Below are 12,186 nucleotides of genomic sequence, written 5' to 3' on the forward strand. Positions count from 1 at the left end.
CGGAAAATTATATTATATTGTATATTAAACGCATATTTTATTATAATATATTGATTTGGTTTGGACGCCCGGTAGACGCGCTTTCGTGATTACCGCGGGATACGTGCGGTTATTATCATAGGTATAAAATATAGCCATTTGTGCACACACGATTTCAATTGGTTTCGGGCCGAAAACGCAATTTAACAATTATCTCAAATGCCGGTTCTCGCCGTTCCACCACCTGACCCTTCAGCGCAAAATCGCGAGACCATTTCAAAGCGCACCGCGATATATCATCATCGTACTGCGCGATGACGATGGCAATTTGTTTTCTCTTTCTCAAACCTCAAACCAACCAGAACGTCTTTTATTCATTGGCCCGTCAAGGACGACGTGTCTTATTTGTGCTGCGAAACGTGGAAAAAATATCGCTCGATAAAAACCAAAAAAAATAAAAAAAAATTATGCGAATGTTGAGTGCATGACATTAGCACGTTATGACCACCTCACGACAACGACGACGATGACGACGGCGTTGGCGGTGGCGGAAGTTACCCTTGCGCTTCACGCTGTTTATTATTATTTTTCTTATCTTCCCCCATGGCATTGGTAGTCCGATTTGCATTCACTGTACGACCTATCGTAACCACCGTCATCGTTTCGAGGGATGCTGCCGCCGTGTCCGGGGGTGGTCGATGGGACGGGGGTGCGAAGTGTAGGACAGGGCTGCTGGGGAGGAGTTGGCGGCCGATCGATCCCGCGCACACCGCGAACGGCAAACGTTCAGCGGCCGAAACAAGCCGAGCCAGTCGTTTCTCGTCCGTCCGGAAAGCCGCCGGTTCGTTATCGTCTTTACCTTTTTTTATTATTATTGTTTTTTGAACATTTCTTTCGACGGTCCGCGAAGTTGACAAAATCGTAGCGTAATTTAATAAATCCCATACGAAATAACACAACATTTATTGTATGCATTATATAATAATAGACACGTCGTAATCACCCCTTCTATTGATAACAACGTCTCAACTTTACCCGAAAACACATTTTTATTTACATCATACCGTTTATTTTTTTTTACACAGAAGGAGCGAATTCTTGGGCTACATGTCGTTTGCAGTGAAAAACGTACTCAAAAAAGTAAGTCATTGCGTGTGTATATAGTATTATCGTAGATATTGTCGATTGAGCACAATAATATATTATATTATTATTGTTAGTAGTTAACATTTGACGGGTGGGCTTGTATAGACAAAAAAGCGACGAAGTGCCGCAGAGTTTACAATCACGTTGTTGTATTTTTTGTATTACAATAATATTATATTCGCTTGGCGGCGATCAAATCGCTAAATTATCGCTGTATTAATTATTACATTTTTGATTGAAACGAACAATAGATACTGCAATGTATACCATGAATAAACGCGCTATTTAACGAAGCTCTTCAAGTGTCGAGAGCCCATTGAAATGTATAGCCCTTCTTTTTATAATGTGACACTTTCAATACCTATGTATACATATAATAATAATAATAGTACGAAGAGCGATGGTGGATGATGAGAGAATTTAAAACGTTTGACCCAATTACCGATATTTTTAGTGATTTATCGCCGCCGCTAATTGTATAGCAATTCATTTTAAAAACTTACTAATCGTTAGCTTTTTATATTTTTTTTTTGAAGGAAATAAACGGTACGTTCAAACTCGTACCACAGAGTCCCGGGCGAATGCCGCCGCATTCGACGCCGGCTCATCGACCGCAAGGTCAGTACATCATGTTTTGCAATAATGCAAATACCTACATAACCTATTGAATATTGTTTAACCTCTTTTTACTTTGTAGACCTGACCGTGGTTAAAACCGTACACTGCAGTACCGATGACGATGAAGAAGACATCATGATTGATGACGAAACTACACCCAGTAACCATTCGGGTGAGTGGTCGTTTACAATATGTATACGAACGAATAAAAATGTCAATAATTGTAAATGTAAAATATTAATCGTTGCTTATGTTGTTTTTTCAGTGTCCGTCAAGGTGAAATGTAGTCAGAAGCCAAAAAAAGACACACTGACCACTAAAACCGGTAAGTTCACCTAGTAAACTTTTATCTGATTGGATGTCTTTTTAAGCACAACTTACTGACAACAGCTCTGTGTTCCAATTTGCGTAATGCGTTCAATATTATTCATAGCACCTAAAACTGTTTTTTCTCACGCGATCGAGCTTATAATAACAATAATTCAAACGACTTGTAATTCGTATGTTTGTATATATAAGTAACGGGGCCTTTGTTTTATGTTTACGCACATTTCGGTTCATTTGACAACGATAAACGTTCATTATAGCTTATAAGGCGACTGAACATTTCTCACGTTCGTTTTTGCACGCGTGCTTCCGGCATATCCGAACACAAAGTAATATATATTATCGTTATGTTTTCCAGGCAACGAAGAAAATAAATTCTTGCAATACCTCGAGTTGGATCCTCCGCTGTCGTCCAATAAAGATGGTAAAAGCGGCAGAACTCCGTTCACGATTACCAAACGGTTGTCGAAACCCTCAGGATCCAGTTTTGGATTTTCCATAGCGTGGACACACCCCCCGAGGTAAGAATCATTACTCATTTAATGATTCATTTTTATTTTTAATTATCGTATTTCATATTAACTAAGGTGAATGTAATTTGTTTTTCTCGTATATAGGGTGGAAAGAGTGGAATGCGGTTTACCTGCAGACCAAGCGGATCTGAAACCCGGAGATTATGTAGTATTTATTAATAAAACAAACGTAGTGATGATGGCTGAAGATGACGTCATGGAATTGATTAAGTAAGTTCATTTTTATTCATCTGGGGGTTTACTTTTACGAAATAAAAATCTGGAAATTTTACAATAATGCGGCAGGAAAATATTAGATTCGAGCATTTTTTTCTGATTTTTATACACCTATGATGGCCTTTATATATCATGACGTGTAGATATTATGCAAACTTATCAAACAAAAATAAATTAAACTTGTTTTTATATTACAAGTAAAAAAATTAATAGGCCTAATGCCAATAGAACAATATAATATAATATTAAACACAGCGTACAATCATTCAAAATAATACTTATTTCAAAAATTAATTGAAATAGTTTTTACAAATGGTATTATTCTCATTGTATAGACCGTAACGTTATGTAGACTATATAATAATATGCATAAAATTGAAAACTTTGAAATTGAAAACTAGGTACTCCTTTTAGAGAAAAACTATATGTAAGTTAAAGTTGAAAACCATTGTTAAATACTACAAATGTTTAATTAAGAAGACAATCTTGTTAAAATGCGGTTAATTTTAGTAATTTGAATTACTTTCAGTGGGATAATCTTTCTCATAAGTCTTGTTAAATTATTACATTAAAACATCACAGAAATAAAAAAAAAATTGTGCAGTGGAGCAGGTCTAACGGTTGAAACTTAACGCTAATTAAGATTAATAGTCACATTGATTAAACACTAACGACAGTTTTATATATACGAACAAAATCCATAATAATAATAATTTATCGGATAACAAAATTGATCTCCTTCCTTAATTTATATGATAATATAAAATATATATATATTATAATGATGTTTTAAAACATTTAACACAAATTCTCTTATTTTTATCTCGAGAGATTTCTTCGAGCGTTTGAATCAATTACTCAAGTTTTTTCTCTCTAAAAACAACTATGTTAAATTTATTGTCGATGTACTTTGTCACATATTATTCAATGTGTATAACCCATAGTGTTTTCGGCGACAGTAATAAATTGTAGCGAAACCCGAGATAAAAAAAAATGGTGCCTTACGTTCTACATTATTTTGATGTGTAAAGAATTTCCAAAGATCCGAATGCTATATGACAGTGATCTTTTGACTTTCACGCAACAAGTGTAAGAAACATCATTATTCAACTTTCAATACATAGGATTTACTTGTTTCAGAAAATAAAGCTGTTTATTTTTGAGACAACTAAATAATATTATATATAAACTGAATGAAAATAATATACACAACATAGTCCTGTGTCTTGATCGGTATAGGTCTTCAAACGCTAAATAACATTATTATTTAAACAATATTATCGTAGACCAGTCGTTTGTTGATTTAGTAGATTCCTATACATGTTTATCTTATATCTTTCGGTTATTTTCTTGTCAACTCAAATCTATTGTGTTGAAAATTTAAATAATAACAATAATATACGGTAACATTACTAGGAGATACATTTTTTTATGTAACGAATGAATTGTGTCTCTGCCGGCTGCCATTACCAAGATCCGCGTTGTTTTTCATTAAATTGTGTATTGTGTGTTTATAAGTATTATTCTATTAATTACGAAATCTACAACTTTGTAACCTTATTCCTTATGAAGACCACAAAGGAACTTATTTTTAATTTTTCAGTGGCATTTGTAAATCAAAAGTTTGAATACATCGGATTAGATATTTCTATACTAACACTACTATAAAAATATAATAGTTATTGATTTTGTTATATTATGTTATTTTTTACCTATAAATTTTACACCCAGAAATCTGGAATAATCATATTTCGTGTGTTTTTTCTTTTCATCCGTTTTTATTATATTGGTAGAGAGTAGGTATATATAAGCGGAAAACACTAAGATAGTTTATACATTTAATCCAGCAACGAATTTAAAATCAATTTACCCGAACGCATATCGTCATATCATCATATTCACATTTTGTATTCGTCTTTTATACGACGACTATCAGCAAAATAACGATGATAATATTATTATATAATTTAAACTCGGCGTCACATGTTTATTTTTATTATAATATTTTCCAACAATCTGTGCGCACAGGCGCACATTAGAAACATTTCAAAAGTAATTGCAAACAAAACTACAGAGGGTTATCGTTTTTTTGATTTTTGAAAAGAAGGCAATATAAATAACCAGAAATATTTTCAGGAGTTAAGCAATCAGAAAAAGAAAATATAATATTTCACCTATATTATCCTTATCTTAAAATCAAAATATACGGTATTTATGCAATAAATACATAAGTGCTGCTATTTAAACAGATTCGCAAACACCGTGCCTTTACATTATATTATTATTTTATCATAAGTATACGTCTTTTAACGTAGGTAAATATTTACCATGCGTAAGACGTGTATCTGAGTAAATTAACTATTATTTACAAACCGGAATGACTTACCTACGAGAGTTGTACAAATTATTTTACCCGTCGTGTAATAATTACAATAATTAACCGTAGTTCCTTGCTGATCAATAACGACGATGATGTATCCAAAATGTCATCAATTATAAAACATAAAAACCTATATATACTCAAAAAAATGGCTTAAAAAATTTTGCTTATAACAAACCGAAAATTGTCAACAGATCTTATTTAGTTATAAACTACAAATTATACGAGTATACGTATTTTCTTAGTAACGAAATTTGCAGTACCTACAATATTTTATGAATAAATGTGTCAATGATTTAAATATTTAATTTTATAAAACTCAAATGTAGCACAAACCCTGCAAAGAAAAATTACAAAGCTCTTCCAATGACTAATAATACTACATTAACGAACAGCTTATATCTTTCAGAACAAAATAGTTGGTAGATACAAGATTAATGAGTACAAAGAATGTCTCTATAATTATACTTATGCTAATTTTTTCTCAATTTTGTCACAATTTTACTCGAATTGAAAATCTCGTTTCAATGAACGTATTTAAATTACCACTTTTTTTCTGGGATTTGGGTCAAATTATAATAAAATGTATTTTGTGTAAACAGAAGAAATTAAAAAAATTTTAAAAACCGACCATAAAACTAATTTGATTACGTTTATTATTCAAACTTTGAATTCGTGTTAATTATTTTCTCTACCGTATAATTGAAAACCGTTGTTCAAAAATAAAATCGGCTTACAATCGGTAGGTACCTATATACATAATTATTGCGTTAAATTGAAAATAAACGTGTATTATTCATAAATATTCGCATAGTAAATTTCTAAAACAATTTAAATCAAAAACATTATTCGATATCAATATAGCTAGGTACTTAATATGCTTTTAAAAATCATATTTTATAATAACATTATAGAATATCTTAAACATTTCAATTATTATCATAAATATCAATAATTATAATAATAAAATGATTATACGATTCAAAACATGACATTAACATTTTTTTTTATTTCTTTCTCTTGCAGATCGTGCGGTAATCAGCTATCGTTGGAAGTTTACAACAAAACTACGACGACCAACCGAAGGAGGAATCAACCACCTCCGCGATCTGCGTCCACACCGGGCGTGCTCAGCTTGGCTGCTGCCGCGGTCAGTCAGAGTGACACGACCGTTTCCTTGCAAGAGCCACCCAGAAGACGATTTCACATACCTCAAGTGACGTTCACGTCCGAGGTAGGTTCCGGAGTTGTCGTGTGATTTCGTACTGAGATAATATGTTATGTTGTTTTGATGCTTCAAACTACTTTTTTATTTATTTTTTTTTCGTTTGTAACTACCTAATACATTATTAATTGTTTGTAAATAGTTTCCTTTAATTATTATTATTATTATTTTGTTTTTGTCTTCGACGTTTTCGACGTGCCTTTCACGTTTGTTATCATTTTAATCATATTATTATTACTACTACTACTATTATTATTATTATTATTTTAATTATTTATTATTATTTACAATTATTATTTTTGTGTGGATACGCGATGCCAAAAAATGAAAAATCGACGTATTTTTGTAACCAGCTAAGCCAGTATTATAATACCTACCTAGTACCTACCTACGCAGATGCCAGTACACCACAGTAATAGAAAACTGATTGGATGACCCTTTTCTAGTTATAAAAATGTACTGATATTCAATAATAACGGTATTTAGTTATCCCCAATCGGTTTTTACATACACTACTATTACGACATTATAATATGATATCGAGTGACCAGTATTTTTGCATTATCATCATTTTTTATTTATTTTTGTAGACAACAGTACACACCCGCAGAATATTGTTTTATGTTTGTTCTCGTTTATGTTTGTATTATTTTATACATTATTATTTTTATTTGATTGTTGCATGCGGCCGATGCTCGTCGTAATTTGTTCCTCTCGTTCGTTATAAGTGTGTTTGTACGTTTTTTTTTTTTTTTTATGAAAACATTTTCACGAACAACTTTTAGTATTATTTTTATTATTATTATTATTATTTATTTTGTATCCTTTTTTTGTATATATAAACGCGTTTAGTTATTTTTTTGTTCAATAGATGAATTGTTTTAATTTTATTAGTGATTTATAGCCTATAAAAATGTTGAACAAACATTTTCTCCAAGCACTCCTCTCTCCTTATTTCAAAATAGTTAAATAGTTTTAACTATGTACATAGATAATTATTTATTTTATTGATTAAAACTATTTACAAGAAAAAACAGTACTCATATATCTAGGTTCACGACAAAATATTAAAATTAAATCTTTCAACAGTAAATGTAGTAGGTATTACTTTAAATCGAGTGAAAATTTATTTTACCGCTTTTGTGTTGATAAGTGTAGGTGAATATTAAAGCAATTATATTGCGTTCAGAAAGTGAACCTGAACAAAACAGAATTTAATATTTATACCGCAATTAATATTCATATGTAATAAATGAAATATAAACGTAAAAAAAATATATAGAAATTTTCAAATTCTAGAAAGTTAAAAATAATATTCAATTGGAATTTTAGGAGTTAGGTTTCTGAGTGCGTATAATTATAATAAGGTCCGTGTCCCAAGCAACTTTTTCTGTATGCATTAGTACTAACTTTTTAAGTGGCACTTAACGACAAGATCTAAAATAAAATCACTATACTTTCACTAACGCAGGTATGGATCATAAACGTTTTGAACTTAACATCTGTAATAAGACACAAACTTCAATTATTATTATTTTTAATATAAAAATTAAATATCTAATTCGATTTTATAAGGTACCCTAACCTAATTGTCTTATTCACAAATTTTAAAATTATACCTAATTATAAATTGCACTCATAGTAGGTGAAATGTACATAATTATTTTTGTAATCAACATAAAAATGGCTTAAACATTAAATATTCGGTTAGGTTAAGTATGATTACTCAAATATTTGGAGATGATAATAAATACAAGTTGATAAATAAGGCGGTTGTATTTCTGATAAACGCATACATTTTCCGATAAAAAATATAGTCAACTATTCGTTTTGTTACATTTGAATTGTTAGTTCAAAATACAACGAGATGTTTATACTTTAATATTTTTTACGACATTACACTAAAAATCATTAGAGCTAAAATTTAAATCCTAAGCATTGGTATGTTTTTTTATAACATGACAAATTCACATATTTTACAAATTTAGTTGGTGTATTTATTATGTCGTTTATGTTGATACGAATGGTATATTTTTATTTTGAATATTTTTACATATATTTAGTTAAACGAGAATTATTGTACATTTAACATGACAAATGTATATTTTATGATATATTTATAATTTAAACAAAAGTGCTTAGCTTAAAGCTAGATACAACATCATATTACGCTCTTAATTTCAGTTTTATAAAGTCTGTGATTTTGTTATTGACGAAAAAAAATGTAAAAATGGTATGGATTTATTTAAAAATAAGACAAACCAACATTAATCAAGCTTATTTAATAAAAATTAACTTCATAAAATCTGTTTTAAATATTACCTATATAAAATGATTTTCTTTCACTAAACGCTATTTGGGAAAATAATGGTAAATTCGTTTGTAGGTACCTTTATTATGTTTATATTGGGCATTTTAGTATATTTTAACAAAATTAAATGCATGTTTTATTATTTTATATGGTATAATATAAATTTCATCCCTACGCCCCTCAATTCACATTTGTTGTCCCCTTGGAAATAAATAATTTAGAAATGTTTACAAGTTTAATGTAACGGAGACAAAAAATATACCATTCAACTATACTTAGTGTCATTTTAACGTAGTTCAAAAACAACCTTTTCATCCCATTTTGCGAAAACTCGACCCTGAAAAACATTCATTAAACATGAATAAACTCGTAGTTCACATAGGCGTTGATTCTATTGAAAATGACATTATTCAAATGCATCACAAGTTTAGTTTAAATTATTCGCCCGGAGAATTTTATAAATAAAATCAAATATATATTGTGTCAACGTATAATGTTCATCTGAGTTTGACTTTTAAATTGGATCGGTAGAATGAAAAACCGAAGAAACCGTTATTATTATATGTATAAATTTATTATACAAGATGGATGGCTATTCTACGTGTCATTTTAATGATAAGCTAGATTAGCATAAATAAATAAATTATCGAACAACAAAATCAAATACGATATGATACGTTATAATAATAAATACCTAATTATATACTTATTTAATTGTTTATGTTGGTATAATAAAATTAATGTTTTTTTTTATAATAATATAATTTTACGCCATGAGCCCTTGTTACATACTTACAATCTATAGACCATATAGTCTTTATAAAGTTATAATTTATTTATTATAAATTATAATGTACCTACATATTGTGCAATTGCTATTAAATTTGATACCTAATAAAATAGAAGACAATTTTTTGAACACCGTATGGTTGGTTTTCTATGAGCGACTATGTATTATAGATTTTGATTTTTTTTTTCACCGATTTTGAGATGAAAAGTTTCTTGGATTTTTTTTAGATTATTATCAAAATTTGAATATGAAGTATTCATAATATATTGTTAACGGCAGTAGGTCATCCAGCGTAATGTCATTACGTACAGCTGTTTATTACGCATAAACCAAGAAGCTATCAGCGCTGTTCTCGGGAACTTATTTTGGAGAGTTAGTAGTTTTAAATTTTCGTTTAGGAATAATATATTATGTACCTAGGGTTTACGGTTATAGCGGTCTTACGGACTGCAGTATACAACAATAGAGAACATTTTTAATCTGCACTCGGTTGAACTGTGATGGTAATAAAGGAAATAGGATTTGTATCTTCGTGTGCGTTCTCTGATTTAATTAACGCGTATTTTCCAGGTTCAATTTTCGCGTAATAATTATTACATCGATATTTAAATAACTTTGCGCGCTTCATTATACACTATAAATTAAAATTATCACAAATTCGTCGGTTAAACGTCTTGTGCTCGACGTTTTCGTGATATAATTAAACAAGCCATTAATCATTTTCGGAAATATACAAAACAAAATATGATTCATAATAATATACTGTTATATAGTACACGCCATTATCTGAAGTGGTGTCCGTGGGGAAAGGTGAAGAGAGATTTCAAACTTTAGCAGATTGTCCCGCGTGTACAATATAGATTAGCTGCAGGCAAATACAACGCAACACACAACGCGATACGTTTTAAATAAATTATTCCCAAATTATTTTGGCACTGATTTATTACGCAAAGTATAATAATTAACATTTTGAAATACGTTGCATAACCATCGATGAGCTACGGTACTAATTAGTGAATATATTACAAATATATACAATAAATTTCCGTACCAAAATACTTATCAAAAGATTCGTAATAATAATAGTAATAATATTATAAAACATTTTAAATAATACGAATTATAATAGTATAATAATATATAGTAAATAAAATATTACTATAAAATGATATATTATTCTAAGTCGTTGTACTCCATTTTAATCATCAAACTCTTGTAACACTTAAATTAGATAAACACGATTTACAGAAATATTATATTATTTCTGTGTTTGACATCTACCTGTATTGTAAATATAAAAGCGAGTTACAAATAATTATAGAATATTATATTGTTTCGAGCTCCGATTTGACACAGCCCAAAGGACCGAGTTTAAATAACCTTAACACAGCTTGACGAATTGTTTCTAAGTACTCATGTGTTTATTGAGGTTTAACCAAGTCCAAAATAAATAATAATAAGTACAATAATATGGTGGTAGAGAGAGAGGTGTTGCTTTATGCTCTACGATTCCACGTCTAATAGAACCCTGTCGGTCTGCAAACTATAACTCTCCCATAATAAAGTGCTTATCCCTACAATAATTGTCGCAAATGACCATTATACGGTCTGCGGGCAATTTCCCACACTTTATATCTATCTCGCGGATGCACCTGCTGGATATCCCTTTATGGTTATCCTGCGTGTCAATTCGTGCCTAGTACAAAACACGCTAACACACTGAAATTTTCGTGTTAAATAACACAATAAAATAATATAATTACTATGCCTATACGTTAAAACATCTTTTTGGGTAATAAAATAGTATCTATGACGGCCTCTTTCGTGTTCTAAAGCTTTTGTTTGCTACATGGTTATTATACACACAATATATATATAAATAGGTTATCATAGCTAATCGAAATATGTATATACAATATACTTAAACATCACAAATATTAAAAAATTATCTGATGACATATATTAAATTTGTAGAACACAATTTACATAATGTTTAATCTGGTTGATCAACCAGATAAAACTAATTTGAAACCCTGCAGAAACGCGTTATTTAGATTGGAATTGCTTATTTTAATCTGTACATAAAATAAAACAAATTACATTATATTATTATTGCAATAATATCAAGATCCATAATTCTCTGTCAGATTAGAAAATATGATCATTGTTGTCGATTGAGATAAGATTTGAATTTTAAAAATATACAAAAATGTCAAAACACGCTAAAAAAATTGTATGACTTTTTACAAATACAAATTATAATGTGTTATTTTATGTAAATACAACTACAGTTTTGTTTAATATATAAAAAAAAAACCCAGTTAAAAATGTAAACACACGTTTTCCCACAAATATTTTAAGGTTTATGGAAATGTTTTCATGTTATGTAACACGTAAACATTATACAAAATAATATTTGTAACTAATTATATTCTACGCATTATTATTAATTATTGTTTAATATTTTAATTTTTTTTTTTTTATTTATTTGAACAAAATCTTAGTTTTTTTTTTATTTCATATTCTAAAACAAAATGCTTTTCCCATAATCTCAACATTAAAAATGGTATTCGGACGATAAGAGTTTAGTCTTTGTATTATAGAAGTATTTAAAGTTGCCAGACTTGGAGTGGAGTGACACAGCGTTACCCCAGAAAATGC

The 12,186-nt window shown here is 29.7% G+C and overlaps 1 protein-coding gene across 3 annotated transcripts in view; it reads left to right on the plus strand.

Moving 5' to 3' along the window:
• Window positions 1–12,186, plus strand: part of LOC114119953 (uncharacterized) — a 55,547-nt gene that overhangs the window by 21,230 nt on the left and 22,131 nt on the right. For all 3 annotated transcript variants that reach the window (XM_050198223.1, XM_050198224.1, XM_050198222.1), the window contains exons 8-14: window positions 1,065–1,119; window positions 1,662–1,743; window positions 1,823–1,915; window positions 2,009–2,068; window positions 2,429–2,591; window positions 2,688–2,813; window positions 6,226–6,433. In XM_050198223.1, the coding sequence (XP_050054180.1) occupies window positions 1,065–1,119; window positions 1,662–1,743; window positions 1,823–1,915; window positions 2,009–2,068; window positions 2,429–2,591; window positions 2,688–2,813; window positions 6,226–6,433 (787 nt within the window). The remainder of the gene's footprint in view (window positions 1–1,064; window positions 1,120–1,661; window positions 1,744–1,822; window positions 1,916–2,008; window positions 2,069–2,428; window positions 2,592–2,687; window positions 2,814–6,225; window positions 6,434–12,186) is intronic.

Source organism: Aphis gossypii, chromosome 1, assembly GCF_020184175.1.
Source record: "Aphis gossypii isolate Hap1 chromosome 1, ASM2018417v2, whole genome shotgun sequence".
Taxonomy (NCBI): domain Eukaryota; kingdom Metazoa; phylum Arthropoda; class Insecta; order Hemiptera; family Aphididae; genus Aphis; species Aphis gossypii.